At 36.4% G+C, this 22,808-nt stretch overlaps 2 protein-coding genes across 6 annotated transcripts in view; one reads left to right on the forward strand and one right to left on the reverse strand.

The window, feature by feature from the left end:
• LOC117421369 (multifunctional protein ADE2-like) overlaps nucleotides 1-6,360 on the reverse strand; it is a 30,778-nt gene extending 24,418 nt beyond the window's left edge. For 4 of the 5 annotated variants that reach the window (XM_034921976.2, XM_034921973.2, XM_034921975.2 and 1 more), the window contains exons 1-6: nucleotides 5,919-6,360; nucleotides 3,370-3,468; nucleotides 2,225-2,620; nucleotides 1,733-1,825; nucleotides 1,584-1,655; nucleotides 439-894 (exon numbers count right to left, since the gene is read on the reverse strand). In XM_034921976.2, coding sequence (XP_034777867.2) covers nucleotides 439-894; nucleotides 1,584-1,655; nucleotides 1,733-1,825; nucleotides 2,225-2,620; nucleotides 3,370-3,468; nucleotides 5,919-6,345 — 1,543 coding nt within the window. In that variant the 5' untranslated portion in view covers nucleotides 6,346-6,360. The remainder of the gene's footprint in view (nucleotides 1-438; nucleotides 895-1,583; nucleotides 1,656-1,732; nucleotides 1,826-2,224; nucleotides 2,621-3,369; nucleotides 3,469-5,918) is intronic. The other variant, XM_034921972.2, reaches the window with a different exon arrangement.
• Nucleotides 1-22,579, forward strand: part of LOC117421370 (amidophosphoribosyltransferase-like) — a 33,619-nt gene extending 11,040 nt beyond the window's left edge. The window contains exons 2-11 of the mRNA XM_034035683.3: nucleotides 8,522-8,588; nucleotides 11,171-11,377; nucleotides 11,535-11,647; nucleotides 11,854-11,999; nucleotides 12,941-13,019; nucleotides 19,177-19,328; nucleotides 19,559-19,686; nucleotides 20,642-20,863; nucleotides 21,018-21,138; nucleotides 21,551-22,579. Of these exons, the coding sequence (XP_033891574.1) occupies nucleotides 8,522-8,588; nucleotides 11,171-11,377; nucleotides 11,535-11,647; nucleotides 11,854-11,999; nucleotides 12,941-13,019; nucleotides 19,177-19,328; nucleotides 19,559-19,686; nucleotides 20,642-20,863; nucleotides 21,018-21,138; nucleotides 21,551-21,738 (1,423 nt within the window). The 3' untranslated portion in view covers nucleotides 21,739-22,579. The remainder of the gene's footprint in view (nucleotides 1-8,521; nucleotides 8,589-11,170; nucleotides 11,378-11,534; nucleotides 11,648-11,853; nucleotides 12,000-12,940; nucleotides 13,020-19,176; nucleotides 19,329-19,558; nucleotides 19,687-20,641; nucleotides 20,864-21,017; nucleotides 21,139-21,550) is intronic.
• The last annotated feature ends 229 nt before the right edge of the window (nucleotides 22,580-22,808 follow it).

Here is a 22,808-nt window from a genome sequence, read left to right on the forward strand (position 1 = left end):
AAAAATAAAGATATTATTATTATTATTATTATTATTATTATTATTATTATTATTATTATTATAATAATAAATAGGCAGGTTTATTGCAAACCAGCCATTTATTATGGTCTTAATATTATGGAGTGACAGTCCTGATTCTGGAGTCAATTCCTTTCACAGTGCAGAGAGAATATGATCTCTTTGATGTGGCAGGAAATACTAGGCCTTTCTGTGCAAAGACACAACTGTCCCAAGCACAGAAGATGGATTCGGCTCTTTGCAATGCTTTAATTATTTGGTTGCCCTTTTTAAACTTAATTTGTGTGTGAAATTTGAACCTGGAAGACTTAGTTATATGCTGAGAGTCATTTATTTTTGTTTGCATTTCAGTATTAACCCTATGTCATTTGTTGGGACAGCTTGAACAGTGGTGTTAATACCACATAAGGTTTCATTTACCTGCACTATTCTCTGCTCTTGAATCTTTTTCTGCCCTGTCAGTTGTGTTCAGATCAGCAGATTGGCACTGTTCTTCAGATCTCTTTTGTTGTTGAAGAGCATGAGATCTTCTCAAGATAGCATCCACTTCATCATAAAATCTCATTACTCTTTTAGGGTTGCAGATCTGGATATTCCGCCTTTGGAGCGTTCTGTATTCGTACTTGAGGTTTTTGTACTTTGTCCGACACTGCTTCCAGTCCCGGTCAATCCCCATCTTCATCAACCTCCTGGAAATCTGCTCGAATATTTCCTTGTTTCTAGTTGCTCCTTCAAGTTGCTGTCGGATGTTTTCATCAGACCAAATCAAAATGAGTGCGCTGACTTCATTGTCGCTCCAGTGCCTTCCTATTCCTGTGTCATTGACTGCGATGACTCTGAACTGATTTGGAGCCTTATCCGATTGTATATGCTCACCTGGAAAACAAAACTTTGTCTTAATTTTGTATTACTTTAAGGCCTTATGTCTGCAACATTACCACATGAGCCCCATAGACAAGGTACCTTAATATAAATAGCTAGAAAAAACATTGTGTCTGCTTGGACAGGGCCATTGGTTCCATGTTTTTTAATTGTGAAGCATGCAGAAATACCACAGGCACTACAGTACAGTGCTAATAATACGTACTGTATATATTGCTTTAGAATATGTACATGCCAAAAGATTCTGGTGTCGGATAATTTAAGTTTACAATGATATTTTTAAACCAGAAAATGCATAAAGTACTATTAAAATCATTAGCCGAGGTTATAAGTAAAATATTTTAATAAGCACATCTGTCTCTTGCTGTGTGAGCTACCTGGTTCATGTGTTAAATTTGGTCCAGTAATCTCCACAACCCACAAATTTGCAGATTTGTGCTGCATGTTTAGTCACAGTTAAACAATTACAACAACTTTTCCACTGCTTGCTCTCTTTATAAATTATTAATATCACATTACTGCTGTAATCTGCATCAACCACCCTTTTTTTTACCTTACAACTGTATTCTTTCAATGATACCATATTTGTGATTGCCTCAGGCTTGCACCCAACTGAGAAAGGAAGTGGTTTAAAATCTCACTGACATGTGTGTTTAGTATTTTTTTTTTTTTTTTAAACTTGCCTGTCTCCTTTCTCCTCTTCCATGAATTCTGTGTTACAGGATCTTCAGAGGTGGCACTAACAGAGTCTTCATCTTGGGTTAAAAAATAAAAATCAGTCAGTTAAATTAAATATGTATGAAATGTTAATACTACTATTGCATGAACTTACCAATATCTGGAGGCTCCTTTTTAATATGTGTAATCACTGGATCCTCTGAGGCTGTACTATATGAATCTTCCGCCTCTGCTGGATGAGTTTCTTCTATAAAAAGAATGGTATGCTCTTTAATTCCCTCATAAAGTTAGATGGGAAATCCATGCATCTTCTTTATACCCCTTTTGAAAATTATACATATGTGTATTTTTACACAGATTTTAAATGTTTTGGCTGGGGGACTAAGGTTGTAGTGTTTTATTGTAAAAATGATGTGACTGCTATTAACACTTTGTCCAGTCATTTTAATACTGCCAGAGATGCTCTGTAATCAGATGGACCACTCTACAGAATTGTGATTCTGAATGGAAAATTTTGTTTTAGGATTTTTCTTTTCTGGTTGTTCTAAAGTATAAAAACAATCAAAATATTGAACATTAAACAGTTGGGAGTGCTGAAAGACCAGCTGAATAGGCAAGCAATCTTAAGGAAACTGTAATACTATACCTTCACTGATGTCCTGTCGATCACCATTTTTGTCTGATTGTTTGGCAGTTCTGCGCTGCAGGATAGCATCTAGTTCATTGAAAAACTTCATGCTTTTACAAGTGTTGCCAGAACCTTGAGCGCTTCTGACAGTCTTGTATTCATATTTGAGGTTCTTGTACTTGGTCCGGCACTGCTTCCAGTCTCGGTCTATCCCAAACTTCTGCAGCTTGTTGGCTATCTCTTCGAATATGCTCTTGTTTCTCACTGCCCCTTCAAGCTTGGTCTGGATGTTGCTGTCTGACCAGATGTGCAGCAGTGCTCGGACTTCATCATCTGTCCAGTGCTTTCCACCTTCTATGGCCACAGAAGGAATGAAAGACAGCTTTGCATGTTCCTGCATTAGCTTTTGGTTGCCTAAAAAGAAGATATATAAAAAGCACGAATGCTGTTCATGAAAACTGATATAAAGTGTCAAACCAGTGAGCATTTTGTAAGCCCTTAAAAAGGAAATAACCAAGAATTGAAAAATGACATTCCTGCCTCATTAGCATAACAACTTTCTTGCAAGCCCCTTATCATTCTTCTCCAAATTAGTTTTATTTTCCAGAGTTTATATATTCACTTTGACTCTGCCATCATACTGTATATTGACTCCCTGTGCAACAGGTGTAGGACCCTTGCTGTGAAACATGATACTCCCATGTTGCACCTAGGACTTGTGGTAAGTAGTGTCAGATAGGATCCCTATATTGGCTGCACTGGGAGTGAACTGTGCTGTGGCAGTACTGTATAAAGGGGGAAGAAATAGATTTGTAACACTAAACCATATTCAGATAAATTACTGTTTATGGTGATAAAAGGTAAACATTGTTTTAGTTATTCTCCACAGTTAGAACACAAATATACAGCAATAAAGTTTGTTTTGAATGGCACTGTATACTTTGTACAGTATTTATTAAATTCTCCAACACCACCAAATGTGTGTTTTTTAAATCATCCCTATCCTAGCCTCATTAAATTGCATTTCTATCACAACATGGACTACTCGCAGGAAAACTAGAGTGTCGTACCTTCAAATATTAATTGGACCTTTTTCTGTCAAGATGTAGTATTTGCCCACTTTAATTCCAAATGTAACAAGTCTTCGCTATTCCAAAGCGTACCTTGCTCAGAGATTTTTGTTTTGGTCCTCATTGGTGAAATTGTCAGATCATCTGAAGTTGTGCTGATGTCATCGTCTTCCAAGGCTACACAGATCACTCCTGTGTAAACATGTTCAAAAACAAGATTCAACAAACCTCCAAAAACAATACATTGAAATAGGTTTATATTGTCACATTTAAGGAGCAAGGAGACTACTTATTTCATACAGTTACAAAATATGAGGAGTATAAAAATGTATTTGGTGCACACATAGGATCAGATCATCAACAGAACTAACACTTGGTTTACAAATTCCAGTGCGTTGGTATATATTCTAAGGAGGACATCGCAGAAAGCATTGTTTCTGTTTTTATAATGTAGGCAGCTTTAAATGTGAGTGCATATTTTAGATTCATTTGGTAGCTGTTGAACTTGATATTCAAATAATGTATGCTGTAGGGGTTGGGAGAAACTGATCTGGGCTTGTCTGCTGCCTGATTTGTAACTGGCATAGTGCCTTGACTGCAGAAAAAGCCACATGACTTAATTCAGTTGCAAAGAGTATGTATTTGAGTTAACTGTACTGTTTCGCCCTTCTATTTCACAAGTGAGCAGCTTAATGGGTGAATGTTTTCTGTCTGTAGATGGAATTTTGTCAAAATGGCCTCTCCAGGTCCTTTCCTATGAGTCGTGTTTAATGCAAGCACCATTTTCAATGTGAATGGTAGCAGAAACACAACTTTTGATGAGGACGGCAACAATATGTTTTGCAAGGTTTGTGTTCTTAAAAAAACAAAACAAAACAAACAAAACATATTCACGGTTGGATGTCAAAACTACAGGACATCTACCTTGGAATGAAATGCTGTTCTTGAGAATGACGCCGATACCACACTGACACATGCTCCACTGGGCAATGAAACATAGTAAGACATACTGTAAACTTATCTGTTTGCTAGACCAAAACATAGTTGTGCCTTCCCGATTTAGTTATACATGAACTGTCAAGTGGCGATCGATTAGTTTTGGACTGGAGAGAGAGAACAGGAAAGTAAGAGATGGAGTGACAGAGCAAGAGAACATGAGAAATGCGTACTTGTTGTTTAGTTTGACGTGCATATGTACCATTAAAGTGTACTAAAAGTCGTCAAACGAAAACCAAAAAAAAACCACTACATTTTACTTTAATGTTTACTTACATAAACGTAATGTTTACTTTGATATGTTCTACAAAAACATATTTGATTGTAAATTATATGAATAATGTACTTTCAATATGTAATTCTCCAGGCTATGATGCGTGACATTTTTTTCTTTTTATTTTAGCTAATGCTCATTTTCTAATAACGTTACTTTACATATTAATACAGATTGCGTGGTAATTTTTGATTTTTTTTTAAATCCTTTTGAAGCATATAAAAAACACATTTTTAACTTTGTTTTTTAATTTATTGTACTTCATTGGGGTTTAATGTAATTTGGAAATATGTATTTGTTTAAAAACATTTAAGTCTTGTTGGAGAGGGGCTTCAAAATGTGTTGGACAGCCGTCAGGAATAGACTGTCAAGCGACTGACTGAATCCCCTCCTTGTCATAAGAGTTGAGGGACCTCACTGGAAGGAGTTTGATTATGGGGAGGCCCTGGCTAAGTTCAGACATAAAAAGGAAAGAAAGATCTTCTGCACAACAGCTGCAAAAAAGTGAATTGTGTAATGTAGGGACACCTTGTTTCCTTTGTTTTTATCAAGGTAATTTCAAAAGACGTAATTATTGCTGACTACAAAATGAGTACAAAATGAAAACTTTGTTTTTTGTTGTTCTTCAGAAACATAAGGACAGTAAACTATTTTGGCATGTATACAAATACTGTGGTTGTGTTGAATTCTAAATCATAAAACATATTGACCCCCACACTAAAGAAAATGTCCTCCTAAAATTTTGGTAGGGAGCAAACACTGCATTTTAAAATGTTTCTAACTAGCAAGTATGTGATTTATCAGGTTGGTCCATCTGCTAAAATGACAAGTTGTAAGTGAAGTAATTTATTTTTCTAACTGAGAGCATGTACAACCCCAGAGCTAAAATTGGTTTTGCACCAGGAGTTTGTCAAAATGATCTTAGGCCACTTTCACCCATGTAGGTTGGAACTAGTTTGTAAATATAATTACTAGAGAAAAGTAAGACCAACATAAAGAACCATGAAATGCTACTAATGAGGTAACTGTTGTTCAAGCTGCTGATTTATTCTTGAAGTGATTGAAGCCAGGAAAGTGGCAAATGGGTCAATTTGGTATACTGGATCCCTTATTTATTCGATTAGCTGATTAGAAGTACACTCCCTGCTATGTGATCCTCCCTACTGTATTTAAAGCTGAGGAAACTAGATACAGTAGAGTACACATCAGATTAAGTAGAGAATTTACTTTGTCAACATGTACTGTGTCACAATGACAAATGAAGTACTTTGTAAATTATGTAGTATGCATTCATTTTAACGTCTTGGTTCCTGGAATTGTTTGTTTATGTTTGAAAACTAGGTGCATATATTTTCATTTGAAATGAACAAACCTGCTTTAAAACGCTGGTTACCTGCATTCAGCATTTCTGTAATGGAATGGGTTTCAGTTTCTTCCTCACAGTTCTTGGTAAATACTTTCGAGTATGTTGCATCCTCATCTTCTCCCAACCGTGGCTCAATCTCCAAGGCCAAAATGGCATCTAATTCCTGGAAAAACTTCATGGATTTCCCAAGTTCTCCAGAGTTATGGGCATACTTGACTGTTCTGTATTCATACTTCAGGTTTTTATATTTTGCTCGACACTGTTTCCAGTCCCGGAAAACTCCAAACTCCTGCAGTCTGTTTGAAATGTATATGAACATTGCTTTATTCCTTGTGGCTCCATGAAGGTAGTTCTGAACTCTCTTCTCTGACCAAACTGTTAACAGAGCTTTAACCTCCTCCTCAGTCCAGTGCTTTCCTGCTCCATACTCCATGTTCCAAATGACCTGGAAATAATTCTCTTCCTCCCCCGGTGACATCTAGTTGCCTGGGTAACCAGACGACTGGTTATCCTTGAACGCCCACAGCGAGTAAAGAAGCTTGATTACTGGCTTAAGCTGCATAAGGGGTGGGAGGCTGAGAGCTTGTGTAACCGGAGAAGCAGGCTGCAATGCAGAACCATTCCAAATAAGGCAACTCAAAAGCAAATGCTTCTCATGCATAGTTTATTAAGATGGTCTGCCTGAGCAGCTAAAATGAGCATTGAAGCTTTCAGCTGCCCCATTTTACTACTTAATACACTAATTAAATCTGGCTTAAAATTATGTCTAAAAAGAAGTTACACTTGTGTTTCTGAAAAACAATCTACTCAAATTAAGACAGAATTACAAATTGATGAAATATGGTGTAATCTTTTATTTGTTTTTTGTATACCTATGTAGTCCTGTATGTTACATAACTGTATATCTGAAAGTATTGTGGTATGAAAATGAAAGCTAGTGTTTCCTTCTGTTTTATATGACCTTATATAAGGTTATATAAAATATCCTGTATATCTATTCAAATTGTCACTTGCATGGGCATGTTTCCAAAGAGAAAATAACCTGATCCTTGTTAATTGATCTTTAATCTCAATCTAAATTACAGTACAGTATAAATATGGAATTAAGATGTAGTGTAGATGTATATCTGCTTGTAGTTGACTTCATTCAAATTGTATTTTGAAAATAACATTGGTTTGTAAAACTACTTTATATATTTTTCCATAATTGTTTATAAATCCTTTTAAGAAATCATGAACTTTCAGACAATGTGATTACTGGCTGTCATTGAAAAATGAATGACATCTGCTGTACATATAATTGCAAACCAGTTTATTACAATCAGCACAATATCCGACCCTATAAAATTTTGACTTCTGGGACAATTAAAAGAGTGTGATGCATATCTGATTATTTCTTTTTGGCCCGTTCCAACCCTTGTCCGTTTTTCAGGGAAGAATACAATGTCAAAAATACATGGCTGAAAGGACTGTGTTTTAAAATAAGTAGATGTCCATTTAGATGTACTGTGGTTCGTTTTGTTGATACAGTACTATATTTCAACAGAAGTATTTTAATTCAGAATGATATGATTCTGAAACTATCACTTTCCAAAAGACGACACGTGGACTGTAATACAGTACATACTTTTAAATCTGGTACGTATTGTAGCAATATGTAAAATTCCCCATTAACAACCCAACAGCAAAATTAAATCAAAATGTTACCCATGCACAGAACTGTGTAAAATGCAAAAGGCAATGCAATTTAGCAAAAGATAAATACATTTTAAAAAGTTTCCAGAATTAAAACAGTATCCAAAGTCAGTATTCAAAATTGCAGAATATAGTGTTTGATAAGGCCCTAATGTCACAGTTAACTTGGAAATGAAAATGCACAAAAGCAACTACAGATAACTGATAAAAAAAATACATCACAGTATCTAAAGTGGATTAATGATTTAATGATTACAGTAGCTGGTCTCGTTTGCTTGGTTTTTGCTGCATTTTCATCAGGTGAAACTGGAGGAAGCTCTGTGTAACTGCACAATAAAGACTGATTTGCACACTCAAGAAAAAAAAAATATATACACATACATATACATACACAGTGCCTATAGTAAGTATTTCCCCCCCCCCGGACGTTTCCCCCCCCGGACGTTTTCACAGTTTGTTGTGTTACAACCTGAAATCTTGATGCATTTAAATGTTTTATATATATAACATGGGAATTGATTTGTTTCTTAACACAAGGACGGTAAAACGCAACTGACGTGTATCTGAATGTCATATACCCGAGTGCTGACAGTATAACAATTTACAGAATTTTTCTTTGAGCACAAGTTGTACTACTGTAGCAATCTGCATGGTGCTGCTGGATTCTGCAGTAGGATAAATGTTTTCAGAACACATTTAGTTGGTGTCCTTGAAAATTGGTGGTAGTTTAGTCTGCTTTTCAATGATCCCCAGTCAGTGACATGTAGTCCCATCTGTTAACAATCTGTTACAGAGTAGCTCTTTTCTCATCAGCCTTCCATCCTAAAGTTAACTCAATCTCATATTTAACCTGTAGTTTTATGAGAGGTAGCTTTAAAGAAGTCAAGTAAAACATGTATTTATTTATTTTTCAGAGGTCAGGAAAGTGCTGGAATTGTTACAAGCAATGGAGCCTTCCCGCCAATTTATACAACACACAAGGTAACCTTTCTTAGGCTTTAATTTAATCGGAATATTTATGATTTGAATGTATTGTGCAAATGTGTTTATCGAATTGTAACTGTTGACCTTTTTAATCGTGCATTCTACTGATTGAGTGGCATACTTTCTCTAACTACTATTAAAAAAAATAAAATTAAAAAAAAAAATCCAGTTTAGTGTCTTGCCACAACCTTATGAGATTTGTAATCTGTTCCCCACAAATGCATTTTATACTCCTTAAGTACATTAAACAGTACACATGTACAACCAAGAATCAAATGTCAAAACATAAGACAAAAGAAACATGAGAGAGAAAAACACAATCATTTTAGGATAAATAAGATAGATTATAAAAATGTGTCTTTAGTCTGGTTTTAAAAGCTGCAACAGTTGGTGCTTCCCTTACAGAACTAGGCAGATCATTCCAGAGTTTAGGGGCCCTGTAGCTGAAGGCAGTGCCACCTGTATTTTTTTTTTTTTTTAATTTTAGGAATAGTAAGCAACCCAGCATCCTGAGATAGGAGTGGCTGTCTAGGAACATATGTGATTAAAAGATCATTTAAATAAGACAGCCAAACCATTTAAGGCTTTATAAGTTATAAGCAGGACCTTAAAATCAATCATGAACCGTATAGGAAACCAGTGTAGGTCTGCTAAAACAGGCGTAATGTGATCATGCATTTTTGTTTTTGTTAAAACCCTGGCAGCAGTATTTTGCACAAGCTGCAATCGAGATAAAACATAGCTTTGAATACCAGAAAACAGGGCATTGCAATAATTAATTCTAGATGTTACGAAAGCATGCATCAATCTCTGCATTTTGTAGCAATATTTCTAAGGTGAAAAAAAGACACTAGTTACATTCCTAATATGAGGTTCGAATGAAAGATCTGGGTCAAAAGTTACACCCAAATTTCTCATTTCAGCCTTCAGTGCAAAAGGGAAGCTGTCTTCTGTAGAAGCACATAGATTTGTTTTGTTTAGCTAATTTTTTTGATCCCAACAACATTACCTCTGTTTTATCTGAGTTTAACATTTAACAGATGTGGAGTCACCCGGTTTCAGAGGTAGATATAGTTGAGTATCAGCATAGCAATGAAAATGTACCTCGTGGCTACGGACAATATCGGCCAGGGGTAGCATATATTAGGTCCAATAATTGGTCCAATAACAGAACCCTGCGGGACACCACATGTAACTTCAGATAAAGAGGAATCTTCCCCAATTTTAACATATTGTAACCTATTTAAAGATAAGATGTAAACCAAGACAGGAAACTACCTGACAATCCTACAAGGTTCTCAAGACTTTATCTAGAAGAATAAGGACAGAGGATGAGCCCATATCTGAAAATAATGGCACATCATTTTGCAGTTTCAGTACTATGACCCGGGCAGAAACCTGACTGAAATTTCTCACGTTCTGCGAGGAAAGTTGGATTGCTACTACTCTCTCCAAAACTTTGGATAGAAAGGGAGATTGGAAATAGGCCTAGAATTGTTAATAACTTTTGGATCTATAGGTTTTTTTAAGCAATGATTGTACCACAGCGACCTTAATGATTTTGGAACAATACTGGATGAAAGGGAACTGTTAATACTTAAAACAGTAGTATCGATCCTAGAGAATACTACTATGAACAGTTTAGTGGGAATAGGGTCTGAAGCACACATAGTGGGTTTTGTCTTAGTAACTAAGTCAGTTAATTATGGCTGATTAATCAAGGGAAAATATGTAAAGGTTTGGTCTGATGTAGCAGGTCTCATAAAATCATCACTGCTTGCTGGTAATAAGACATTTTACTGGCCCAGTATATTTGTTGATAGTTCACTAAAAATGCCATTTTAACATGTGTTACATTGGGTGTTTTAATATATTAAATAAGGGAACTGCCACAAATTGATTTTTTTTTAGTTTTTCTCTTGTGAATACAACCGGCATTCCGAGCAGTACATGTTCTGGTTGGTATTGTCGAAAATGAGCTGTTCCCAAGTTTGTCCGTTGTGATCAATTCTCCACTTTTCGTTCAACTTACGAACCCTTTTTATTTTTTCTCTGATTTTAGATAATTGGTCTTCGTCCATCTGTTTTCTTTTAGGAGGCTTTTGATACCTTCAAAATGTCTCCACATGCTGTGTACAGACAGTATTTACCACAGATCACTTGATTGCATAGTGTACAGTATTTGTATATAACGCTAGAGGACGTGAAATCATTTAAACTCAAGCCAAGCCAAGCAAAAAATAAAAAAAAATGATCTAGGATAAGTATGTGAAATTTACACTCCACAGACCAAATTAACCCACATTTGGTGGATGGGCGGGTGCTAATTTCAACCCTGACGTACATTTAAGCAGTATGGCATGACAGCGTGCAAGGTAATTTGAAAATAGAAACAACAAACACAAATTGGTTTATCATGACAGCTATCAAGTCACATAACCCACTGAAATAAGACAACGATCCTAGCCATTGTATAGTATGAATTACAAAATGTATATAGTATCTATGAATGTTACATTTATGAGCAGCAAAGCTAGTGGTTTAATCTCATTTCTCGTTTAATTTTTTTGCTTGGTTAGGGAATGGGTCTGGTGAACAATGCGTTTCAACCAGAGGATTTGGAAAAGCTTCGGGATGGAAATCTGGGGATTTCACACACCAGATACTCTACCACTGGGATGTCTGAACTCCAGAACTGTCAGCCTTTTGTTGTGGAAACTCTCCATGGAAAGATTGCTGTCGCCCATAACGGAGAGCTTGTTAATGCTCAAAAATTGCGCAGAAAGGTAAACTTTAAACCTAAATAAAATATATGTTTTTAAAAAAATGGGTATTCTTTGTTTTGATATTTATTAACATAAATAGTTTTGGGTCTCTTAATCCAGTAATAAAATACATTTTTGCCAATCAAAAAATACTATTGTAAATTTTTGTATGATGCAGGTAATGCGACATGGAGTAGGGCTGTCGACCAGCTCGGACAGTGAACTTATTACTCAGTTACTGGCCTTGACGCCCCCATTTGAGGAAGTGGATGCTCCTGATTGGGTTGCACGGTAAGAATTCTGAGAGAGAAAGGCATAGTAAAAATGTTTGAAAAACCTGTAGTAATATTTCTGCTATCTTGTACAGCATGTGCTATTTAAGGTCTTTAAGTGAAGCATATACGGTTTTCATAGATCTATGTCTACATCTAGATCTAGAGTATGTTAGATGACCGTTTTTGGTGTACCATGTTTATTCACAGACTTTTTTTTCACAGAATAAAGAATTTGATGACTGAAACTCCTACTTCATATTCTTTACTTGTAATGCACAAAGATGTAATCTATGCCATCCGTGACCCTTATGGAAATCGTCCTCTCAGCATTGGTCGTCTTGTTCCGATTTCCAAGCTGCACAGCTCAGGTATTTACACATAACAGACTGTATCTTGTCTAATAAATAGTCTAATGCAGTGTTGTCCAGTAGAAATCGCTGACTAGCCACAGGTGTGGCTACAGTGACACTGTTTTAGCCACTTGCACTAATTTTATTAGAAAAACCCTTACATACACTTACACAATACAGGTAAATGTACTTCAACACTAACATTTTTATATATAAAACAAACCTGGTGTTCAAACAGGGACTACACAAGTTAGTGCTAAAATCAACAAACAACACAATGATGTAATGATGTGTGTGTGTTTTTTTTGTTTTTTTTTAACGCAAGTCTATGTTTACATGTATATTTACTTAACAAAAATCTACCACAATTCAGTGTAAAATTTTGCAGTCTTTCTCTTTCACCAATTTTTGTAATTCTGGCATGAGTTTCAGACACAGCACAACTTATTATTATTATTTGTTTATTTAGCAGACGCCTTTATCCAAGGCAACTTACAGAGATTAGGGTGTGTGAACTATGCGTCAGCTGCAGAGTCACTTACAATTATATCTCACCCGAAAGACGGAGCACAAGGAGGTTAAGTAACTTTCTAAGGGTCACACAATGAGTCAGTGGCTGAGGTGGGGTTTGAACCAGGGACCTTCTGGTTACAAGCCCTTTTCTTTAACCACTGGACCACACAGCCTCCGTAGTGCGGCTTCTAGGTTTGTGTTCAGCAGTGTATGTGTGAATCCACCTTTTTTATAAGCCATTTTTAGCAGATAAACCGTAACCAAGTTAAGAAAACACAAGTATCAAAAAACACTTGCACACACTGCTTTTCGTCTTGCCATTTTACCAACAAACACACACAGTTTACTTGCGTTTCTGTGTTTTACCTTGTGTATGGTACTCTCATTCTATCATGTTTTCAGAAGTACCAAATTCATGAAAATAATTACAGTTCTTGACTTTACAGGAACACAGGATGTTGATGCGCATACAGAGGGATGGGTTGTTTCTTCTGAATCCTGCAGTTTTCAGTCCATTGGGGCCAGGTACATTTATGTATTGCATCAGATGCTGACAAATAAAATAATAAAACACTGTATTGATATTGTGACAGTATGTGCCAAGATTTTAATAGTGGTAGCCAAGGCAACCCCAATAAAGTCACACATTAGGCCAAAAATGAAATGTTAAGTATGATCTGATTTATTTGTTCATTCTCAATAGATGAGCATTAGCCAGTTTATGCTCTATGTTGTGTTTGTGTTTTATATTACTTTTTGTTGAAAATGTCTTTGACGATTATTTATGGAGGGGAATCCAATCAGCTCACAGCCCCGGGGCTCGGGCAGATAGCTGTTATGTTAACACCGAGTTTAACTCGCGGACCGAGTTACCTGACTTGTTTTAATATGCCCTGTTGGGTATGTTTTTGTTTACTTTTTTCTTTTTTTTTTTTTTTTTTTCTTGTGTCTTTTCAATTTGTTAGGTTTTTTTTTCCCCTTTGGCACAGTTTATACAAGACTTAAATCAACAAACTATCCAGTTGTTTGTAATGTCCACGAATATAAAAGAGAAATGCAGCGGATTGTAAAACACCACAATATGGCGCTGTTGTACAAGTCTGTGATATTCAGGGACTTAGTGTATTCCAACTATACTTTTCTTACCATCTTTACAATTATTATTACTTTAACCCTTTGCAGTCCATTTATTAATTGCGCGTCAGGCACGTCAGGTCTAATTAATTTTCACACGCGCAGTTAATTTTAGACGCGCTGTTTAAAAGTTTTTTTTTCCACAGTCAAACGGGTTTAAATGGCCCTGCATATCAACAAAGCACTCACTAGGCATCTCCAGCCCCGCCCCACCCTTTCGTTCGCTATCGCTTTCACCTATGTAAGAAATAAATAATAATCAAAATAATAGTCGTACATACCAATCAATCATCTCCTGATCACTTGTTTTATCACCAAACTCCTCAATAATGCGATCCAAGTCATTATTTTATTACTATAACATCTGAAAAAAGCTCTGCAAATGTCCATGGTAGTCTCTGTGCGCTGACGCACTCAGCCAGCTTGTTTACTATGACCGCCCCGTTATCTGATACCAGGGCCATGTATGACTATTCATGCGATACGCCTTTTATTTATTTTTTATTTTTTTTCCGACTTGTCTCGGCTCCTGTCGCTCCCACTCGGCAATTGAATGGTTTTCTCTGCTTTTTCCGGAGAAAAAACGACTAGAAACCCGTTTTTTGCGTTGCTATAATGATGTCGGACCCAGTCTGACAATGGACCGCAAAGGGTTAAATTAAGTAATGTCATCAATACAGTTGAAAAATACGATTGTTACGTCCTGGAATGTAAAGGGAATTAATTGTCCGGTAAAACGAACGAGAATTTTGTCTCATTTGGCACAACTTAAATCAGAAATTGAACTGCTTTAAGAAACACATTTAACAGAAAGTGAAACCCTGAAACTGGGTGGGATAAATATTTTATTCTTGTTATAATAGTATAAGTAGAGGAGTGGCAGTACTGGTACACAAAAAATCCCCCTTTGCAGTCCAGAACATTATAACAGATGATGATGGTCGCTATGTACTGGTAGAAGGTAAATTATATAATGAATCTATTGTACTGTTGAATATCTATGCACCCAAATTGCCAAACTGCTTGCCAGTTATGTGGGAGTCCCAATACTAATGGAAGGAGATTTCAATGCTGTCTCTAACCCCAATTTAGACAGGTCAAATAAACCTTCCCCTTCAGATATAATGATTTCAAATCCCCTAACTAATATGTGTAAAGGAGCTGGATTATCTGATGTTTGGAGATTAATACATCTTCTATTCAAGACCTCACAAATGCTACTCTAGGATTGATGCTTTCTGTGTTACACAGGGTATTCTTTCTAATGTTTGGGAATCAAAAATTCAGAATATGATTTATTCAGATCACTCCCCAATTACCATTTCTTTCACCCATTCAGATTGTAACATAAAAAGTTCTCGCTGGAGACTAAATAACTCGGTTTTACTGAGTCCAGAATTTGTGGAGTATATTGCAGCTGAAACAAAACATTTATTTGATGTAAATACTGATTCTTTTGACTCATTTGCAACAGTATGGGATGCTGTAGCAGGGCTGAGATCTGTGCTGACTCTGCTGGCGTGTTCACAGTGCTGCAGGAAGAGGGCAGCAGTCGTCCAACAACCGCCTGTCAGTCATGGCCGTGACAAGGGGAGGTGGGAGAGGGTGTGTGTGGACTTTCCCTCCTCTGAATGGCTGGGAGGCGGGTCTTGGGGTGATTGTTGGCCCTATAGGATAATGCTCTACTGTTTCCTCAGGTCTGCCCTTTTAGACGCGTTGGATGTGCGGAAAGTGCTGGTTGGGAGCGAGAACCAGCAGGGAGGAAGAAGCGACCTGAGAGAGAGAAACAGGGAGAGCGGGGAACATTTGGGCAGGCCCCGAGTATTGTATAGGCTAGGATAGTGAGCCGGGAGAGTAGGACGGTGATCCGGGTCGTGCGGGTAGCGGCGACCGGGATATCGCTGCTAAGTGCAGCACCTTTTCTTTGTAGTTTTATTACTGTGTTTTATTTTCTCTTTTTTCTTTCGCCTTCTGTTTTCATTATTGTTTGACGCACCTGCAAGGGCTACTGCCCGTGAATTAGTTTACCAGACCTCTGGTATTCTCCGTGGTTCTGTTTACCATCGCTGGCAAGCAGACCACGGACACACAGCGCCCTCTGCGGACTTACCCACCACCCTTCCACAGATGCCTATAAAGCTACATGCAGAGGGTGGTTTATAAGTTATGCAGCTCACCAAAAGAAAGTAAGAAACCAGAACATTCACAGACTTACTGGGAACTTGACAGATCTTGAAACAAAGCATAAAGCGAATCCCAGGGATGAAAATATTTATACAGAATTATTAAAAGTACAAATGGAACTTAGTGATTTATTAAATAAAAAGTTAGAATTTGCCTTGTTTCGCTTGAAAAGTAAATATTTTGAACTCGGTGACAAGGCTGGTAGGTTACTAGCCTATAGACTTCAAAGGGCAGCTGTATTACTTTTGACCGCATTGAATGGACATATCTCTTTAAAACACTAGAGGAGTTTGGACTAGGCCCCAATTTTATACACCTTATAGATCACCAAAGGCCAGGATTTGTACAAATGGTATGTTGTCCGACACCTTCTCTATAGAAAGGGGAACCTGCCAGGGTTGTCCGATTTCTCCATTACTTTTTGTATTATCCCTAGAACCATTGGCATGTTTGATAAGGTCAAACCCAGATATTATAGGAATACAGGCTCCCAAATCAGCTATTAAAATAAGTTTATATGCGGACGACATACTATTAACAGTACAAGAGCCGCAAACATCTTTAAAATATGCATTAGAATTAATTGACTATTTTAGCCGCTTTTCAGGATACAAAATTAATTGGAGGAAATCTGAAGCAGTGCCGTTGAATGTTCATTGTCATAAAATCAGCCTAGCTTCACTACCTTTTAAATGGGCCCCTCATGGAATTATATATCTTGGTGTAACTTTAAAACCACAAATAGAGGAAATAGCTTCATACAATATGTCCAATATTCCTAAAAAAATCTCAGAGGACTTAGACAATTGGAAGGATCTACCTCTGACACTCTGGGGTGGAGTAGATACAATTAATGAATGTCTTGCCTCTTCATGGAAATTGGTTTAAAAAAATTAATGCTTTATTCAGTAATGTTTGTGGAAAGGAAAGGTTCCTAGAATTAGCAGGCTGAAGTTGTCAATGGGTAGGGATAAAGAGGGTCTGGGTCTCCCAGATATCTATAAATATTATATATTTTTTAATGCAAGATATCCATTAAAATGGGCTTATTATACAAAACTGGATCAGTCCTAGTGGGGGGTTATAGAGCAGGAGGTCTTGGAAGTAAATAAAAGTAACTTATCCTTAAAGTCTCTATGGTTCACCCCTAGATATTGGGAATCTATAAATAACCCAAAGTTCTCATGTGATATTGCCAGCCCGTTACATTAAGCTCTGAAATATGAAGGCTCATGGTCCCCGAATACTCCTTTATGGTGTAATGGTGGTATTGTATGTAATGGCAGGCCGTTAAAAAATGCTGTCTGGGAATCCAAAGGTATATCCAAGCTAAAACCCATTTTTGAAGCTGAAACAATAATGTCGTTTCAACAATTAAATCATAAATATAATATATCAAACAAAGACTTCTACTTATACTTAAAAATTACTCATCTTAACCAAATTTCTCGGAAAAAGAGCAACTCCCAAAACTACAGAATTAGAAATCACTTTAATGGAAATTATAGAGAGAAACTCACACATTGCATCCAATATTTACAAAAAACTAAACCCAAACCCCACAATATGTAACCCAATTCAGAAAATATGGGAAAGGGATATTGAAGAACAATTGACCCATGAGACCTGGTCCTGGGTATGGAAGGATATGCATAAAATATCAAAATCAGTTTGAAATAAACTAGGGCTGTCAATTAATCGCAGTTAACTTCTGCGATTTAACGCGTAAATGTTTTTAGAGATTAATTAAGGCACGTTAATCGCATTGCTGTGTATTGAGCCTTTCAGCACACCGTACTTCAGTCCCGACTGCGGCAACATTGTATTGAGTGTCTGAGTGCAGTTATTGTTTTAAATAGAAAGTTAGTCACTGAACCGCTTAATGGAGCAAAGCACTAAAAATGAATTGGATTTTTTTTTTTGACGGGCTCACTGGACAGAAAGACGCTTACTTGTCTACTGTCAAAGTGAGTTCCAGTATCAAACACGAGTACATCTAGTCTGCTGCGTGCTGAATACGCCTTCATCTCTCAAAATACACTAGCAGCTCTTTTGCTACAGACAATAACAACAACAAATTAAACCCACCAGTTTCGACAGAAATGCAGGATCGCTGCAAGCCCATATCAAGCTAAGTATGATAATACTTTTTTTTTTTTAAATGAGTTAGGCTGCATTGCTCCTTTTTTTTTTTTCCTTTTGCGCGTAGTATGTAAAGCCTAAAAATTGTTAGTTTGCAGTTTTTGGATATGATGACAGGTTTTTTTTTTTTTTATGTTCTCTTCAGAATTAACAGTTCATTTCCTAGAAGTGCTTACTATAGCTACATGTTTATAATTTTATTAAAAAAAAAAAAACTTATTTCCGTTCACAATCACATTTAAAAATAGATATCCTATGTATTATGTTTTCTGATCTCTGTATGCTGCTGATCAAGCTTGAACCGCACATTTTATTGTGTTGTAATTTCTAAATTATTGCCCCAAGTACATTTTGGTGGTGGTCTCAATGGGTAAATTTCCTGGTTAAATAAATACATTTTAAACCATTTTATTTACAGTTAAGGATAATAAAAACAATAGCATCAGTAATAAAACAAATTTAAATTAGATGGATGTAGTAATTGTAACAATTTAATATGCGATTAAAACCGAGATTAACTAAGATTTAATTTTTTTAATCGTGAGATTAATCGCGATTCATTTTTGTAATCGCTTGACAGCCCTAAAATAAACTAATACACTATAAGTTCATACATGGAGTGTATCTTACACCTAGAAGGTTAAATATAATGGGGGTAAGGGACTCCAACATGTGCTGGTATTGTAATCAAGAAAGTGGCACATTTGTTCATATGTTGTGGTCTTGTCCAAAATTGGTGAACTGCTGGTCCATAGTAGTGGATTCTTTAACTAAGATTACTGGAGAAGTAGTACGGCGGGGCCCAAAGATATGTCTTTTCAACTATCAGTGGGATGTATGACGGCAAAACGACTCACTGCAATCAACTGGAAGGATATTGACAAAATTACTTATGGCTTCATTCATACTTGGAAATGCTGATGCTTGAAAAAATGTCCTGTAATTTTAGCGGATATGTATAACAAAGAACATATCATTTGAAAACAAACAGTACAAATTATAAAAGATATCCCAGTCTACCCTATAATGGATCTTGGAAATTCTGGATGAGTTACATAAACTGCTGCCTTATTAGGGTGTTGTGTTTTTTTTTTTTTAAATATTTTATTTATTTATTATTATTATTATTATTATTATTATTATTATTATTATTATTATTATTATTATTATTATTATTTTTATTTATTATGTATTTAAAAAAAGCCTATATGTTTTCTTTTAGGTATTACCGGGAAGTTCTGCCAGGAGAGATTGTACAGATTTCAAAACATGGGATTCAAACCTTAAGCATTATGCCCAGGCCAGAAGGAGACCTTCCAGCCTTTTGTATTTTTGAATATGTTTATTTTGCAAGACCAGACTCGATATTTGAAGGTAAATTTCCTTAGGCTTTTTCCTAAAATGTATGGTACAGTTTATTATTGGTGATCTATAATTGCATATATGTATATTAATATGATTATACCTGTTAAACCCAGTGGTATGACTTTCACATAAATGGCAGATACTGAAAATTCATATTGTTGTGATGGAACGTTTTTTCTTTTGGGTTTGGGGGTTTTGATCACACTTTGTTTTTGAGAATAAACATATTAAACCTTTAGGTCAGATGGTGTATTCTGTAAGGCAGCGCTGTGGACGGCAGCTTGCCCTTGAAGCCCCGGTAGATGCAGATGTGGTCAGCACGGTTCCTGAATCTGCCACTCCAGCCGCACTGGGCTATGCTCAACAGGTATTTTAAGCTTTTATAGTGAAAGTCATTCGTGCACAGCCCAAGTTCACAAATCTTTCTTATAGGTGCTGACCCAAAACGGCATAGAATGTGAAAGAAAATAGTCTCTGTTTAGTCATCAACCATGTTGAGTAAAAGACAAACCAGTTGTTTGTTGTTTGCAGACTGGGTGGGTCATACACTCAGGATGGCTCAATTGTATCCTTAATTCATTTTAGACGATGTTCAAGAGAGTAAAAAGCAAGCGGCAATGTTTTACATTTTACTGAAGTGTGCTCCGTGAAAATGTAAAGTAATTGTAGCTAACAAAATACTTCCATAAATTTGAGCCAATTTGCACTTCCATTAGCTACATGGGTGTCAAGTGCAGTTTTGAATGAAACACGTGTTAAAGCACACATGTATTTTCAATTTAAAACAGGATATCTGGTACTACTTTCTTTTATTCTTGGGTTATCTGTTTTCATTTGTAGTCCCTGGGTAATCTGTGCTGCAGGAGTGTCTTCTGCGTGAAAGCATGTTACTGGCTGAAAGCATGCCAGTTAATAGGGGAAGCAGCTGAGTAGTTATTGACAAGAAAGAAGCCAGTGAAGGGCGGGGACAATTTCACTCTCCAAGTGAAATGACCCAGGAAGTACAAGGCAGTCAAAAAGCATGGCTTCTTTAACCTATTGCAGTACTAGACAACATGTTTTAAAAGGAAAATACTTGTTTGCTATAACAATGTGTTTCTTTCAAAGCTGCACATTTTGAGACCTATGAAATTAATAGATGTGCATTCCATGGAACTATTTTGTTAGCTACAATTACTTTAATGAGTACCATTTTACTAAATCCTATTATCCCTTAGCATAGTTGTTGATCTATTCAGTTTGTTTTAAAATGCATAATACATGTTTGACATTGAACCATAATTTACATTTTTTACATTCTTTTTGATATGCCTTTTTTCTAGTCTGGGCTGCCGTACGTGGAAGTACTTTGCAAAAACCGCTATGTGGGAAGAACATTTATTCAACCCAACACACACCTTAGGCAGCTTGGAGTGGCCAAAAAGTTTGGAGCTTTAACTGATAACTTTGCAGGAAAAAGGGTTGTGCTCATTGACGACTCCATAGTAAGGGGAAATACAATCTCTCCCATCATCAAGTTACTGAAAGAAGCCGGTGCTAAAGAGGTAAGTAACAGAGCGTGATTATTTTGATGGAGTGCTGCTTTTATTTTATGGTTTTAAAACCTCCCTTGTATCCGCCTAAAAAGTATAGGCATAACATTTGGAGATAGTGATAACTTCAGCGGTTTTAACAGATCCAATGACTCTTACTTCTTAGGTGCACATCCGTGTGGCGTCCCCGCCCATTAGATTCCCCTGTTACATGGGGATCAATATTCCAACCAAAGAGGAGCTCATCGCCAACAGACCTGAATTTGAGGACATTGCTGGCTACATAGGTGAATGTTACTTCCATAACTTAACATGTAGGGCTGATGGTAAAGAACTAATGCTACAAGATATTGGGGTTATACTCTACACAGCTGTATTCTGCCCTCTGTTGGTATTGTATAAGAAAATGTAACCCTTTCATGACCATTTATTTTTCATTGTGTTTTTAGCCTCTGGCTGTGTCAATAATGCATTTTTCTTAAATGTTTCCTTTTTCAAAAATGTCTTTTTCACATTTCCCTTTTGCTTCATGTTTACAAACCATCCATCTGATATGACATGCCCTCTTTGCTGTCAGGGATGCATTGTTTTTGTTCAAAAAATGTAGTTAAGATTTGCAGGTGATTTTTTTAGTTTTGCCCATTCCTTATTTTTGAATATTATATTTAATCATTTCTTTCTTCTGACATATTTGTACAGGAGCAACCAGTGTGGTTTATCTCTCTGTTGACGGGCTGGTATCAGCTGTGCAAAGTGGTATCAGATCTCGAGAAGAGAAAGACATGATGATAGGTGGCAACGACTCTGGGAACAAGAAAGCCAACCAGAAATTTGGCCACTGTACGGCATGCCTTACTGGAAAATATCCTGTGGAGCTGGAGTGGTGAATAGACGTTTGAAGACGACATGAATACTACAACCAATTAGGACTTCTAGACATTTAAAAAGGCAATACGGATTCCCTTGTCTTCTAATGGTTACTTGAAAGAGATGTATTCAGGACAAAGCATCACAATACAGCTTTCTGTTTTAATTGTTGCAGTCGTGGGGATCCAGTAATAATTAAACTAAACTACAATAACTCCCTGTGCCATTATTGTGCATTTTCAACATCACCAAATAATGACTGATATGTCCATCTTTGACCAGTCTGCAGCTACAACTGTTGAGAGCTACTGTGTGTTGAGTTATGCAAAATAACCTCTTCATCAGCTTTTTACAAGCGTGGATCTGAAAATTGGCAGTTTGTAAGTCACAGTTACACCACATCACTAGTTTTCCTCTTGTCTGTCCATTCTGGGAACAGTGGGTTCTTTTACATACTAGAAGAAAACAGAGTACCTGTTTGTAACTGCTTATTGAAACATAGTTGCATAGCTAGTCTGTACCAAATCCTTTGTTTCCTGTAACAACGACTCCAGAAAACAAACTGCATATTCTCATATACTGTTTTTAGTAAGGGCATATTTTAACTGCACCAAAACATTAATAAGTGAACATAACCGTACTGTCCCGCTGTGTGTGTAAAATTACACAAGAAATGTTATGAAATGAAATAATGATAAAAATAATAATGAATGTATCAATATTGGTTCTTGAATACATTAAAAATGAAATGGTTAAGCCTTTGTTTAGTAAACGACTTTTGTATCGGATTTTTTACTGCTCTTTTTGTAATTCCTAGTAGCAAAAGCTGCTGTCACATTATTAAATGCACATTATTTACCACTTTTGTGTTTATTATTAACTCTGCATGTATTATTTCTGGGGTTTATAACTGGTATTTAAATATTTATCAAGAAACTGCACTTTTTTTATATGTGCAAAAATGGTTATTGTGCCTAAATTCCTAAAACCTCACTACCTGTTTTGGTGTGGGGGAATTATTTTACTAGAACATTTCACATGTTTACAGAAAACACACATGAAGTCTGTTTTGTTGAATGTAAGTATGTAA

This window comes from Acipenser ruthenus, chromosome 1 (assembly GCF_902713425.1).
Source record: "Acipenser ruthenus chromosome 1, fAciRut3.2 maternal haplotype, whole genome shotgun sequence".
Classification (NCBI taxonomy): domain Eukaryota; kingdom Metazoa; phylum Chordata; class Actinopteri; order Acipenseriformes; family Acipenseridae; genus Acipenser; species Acipenser ruthenus.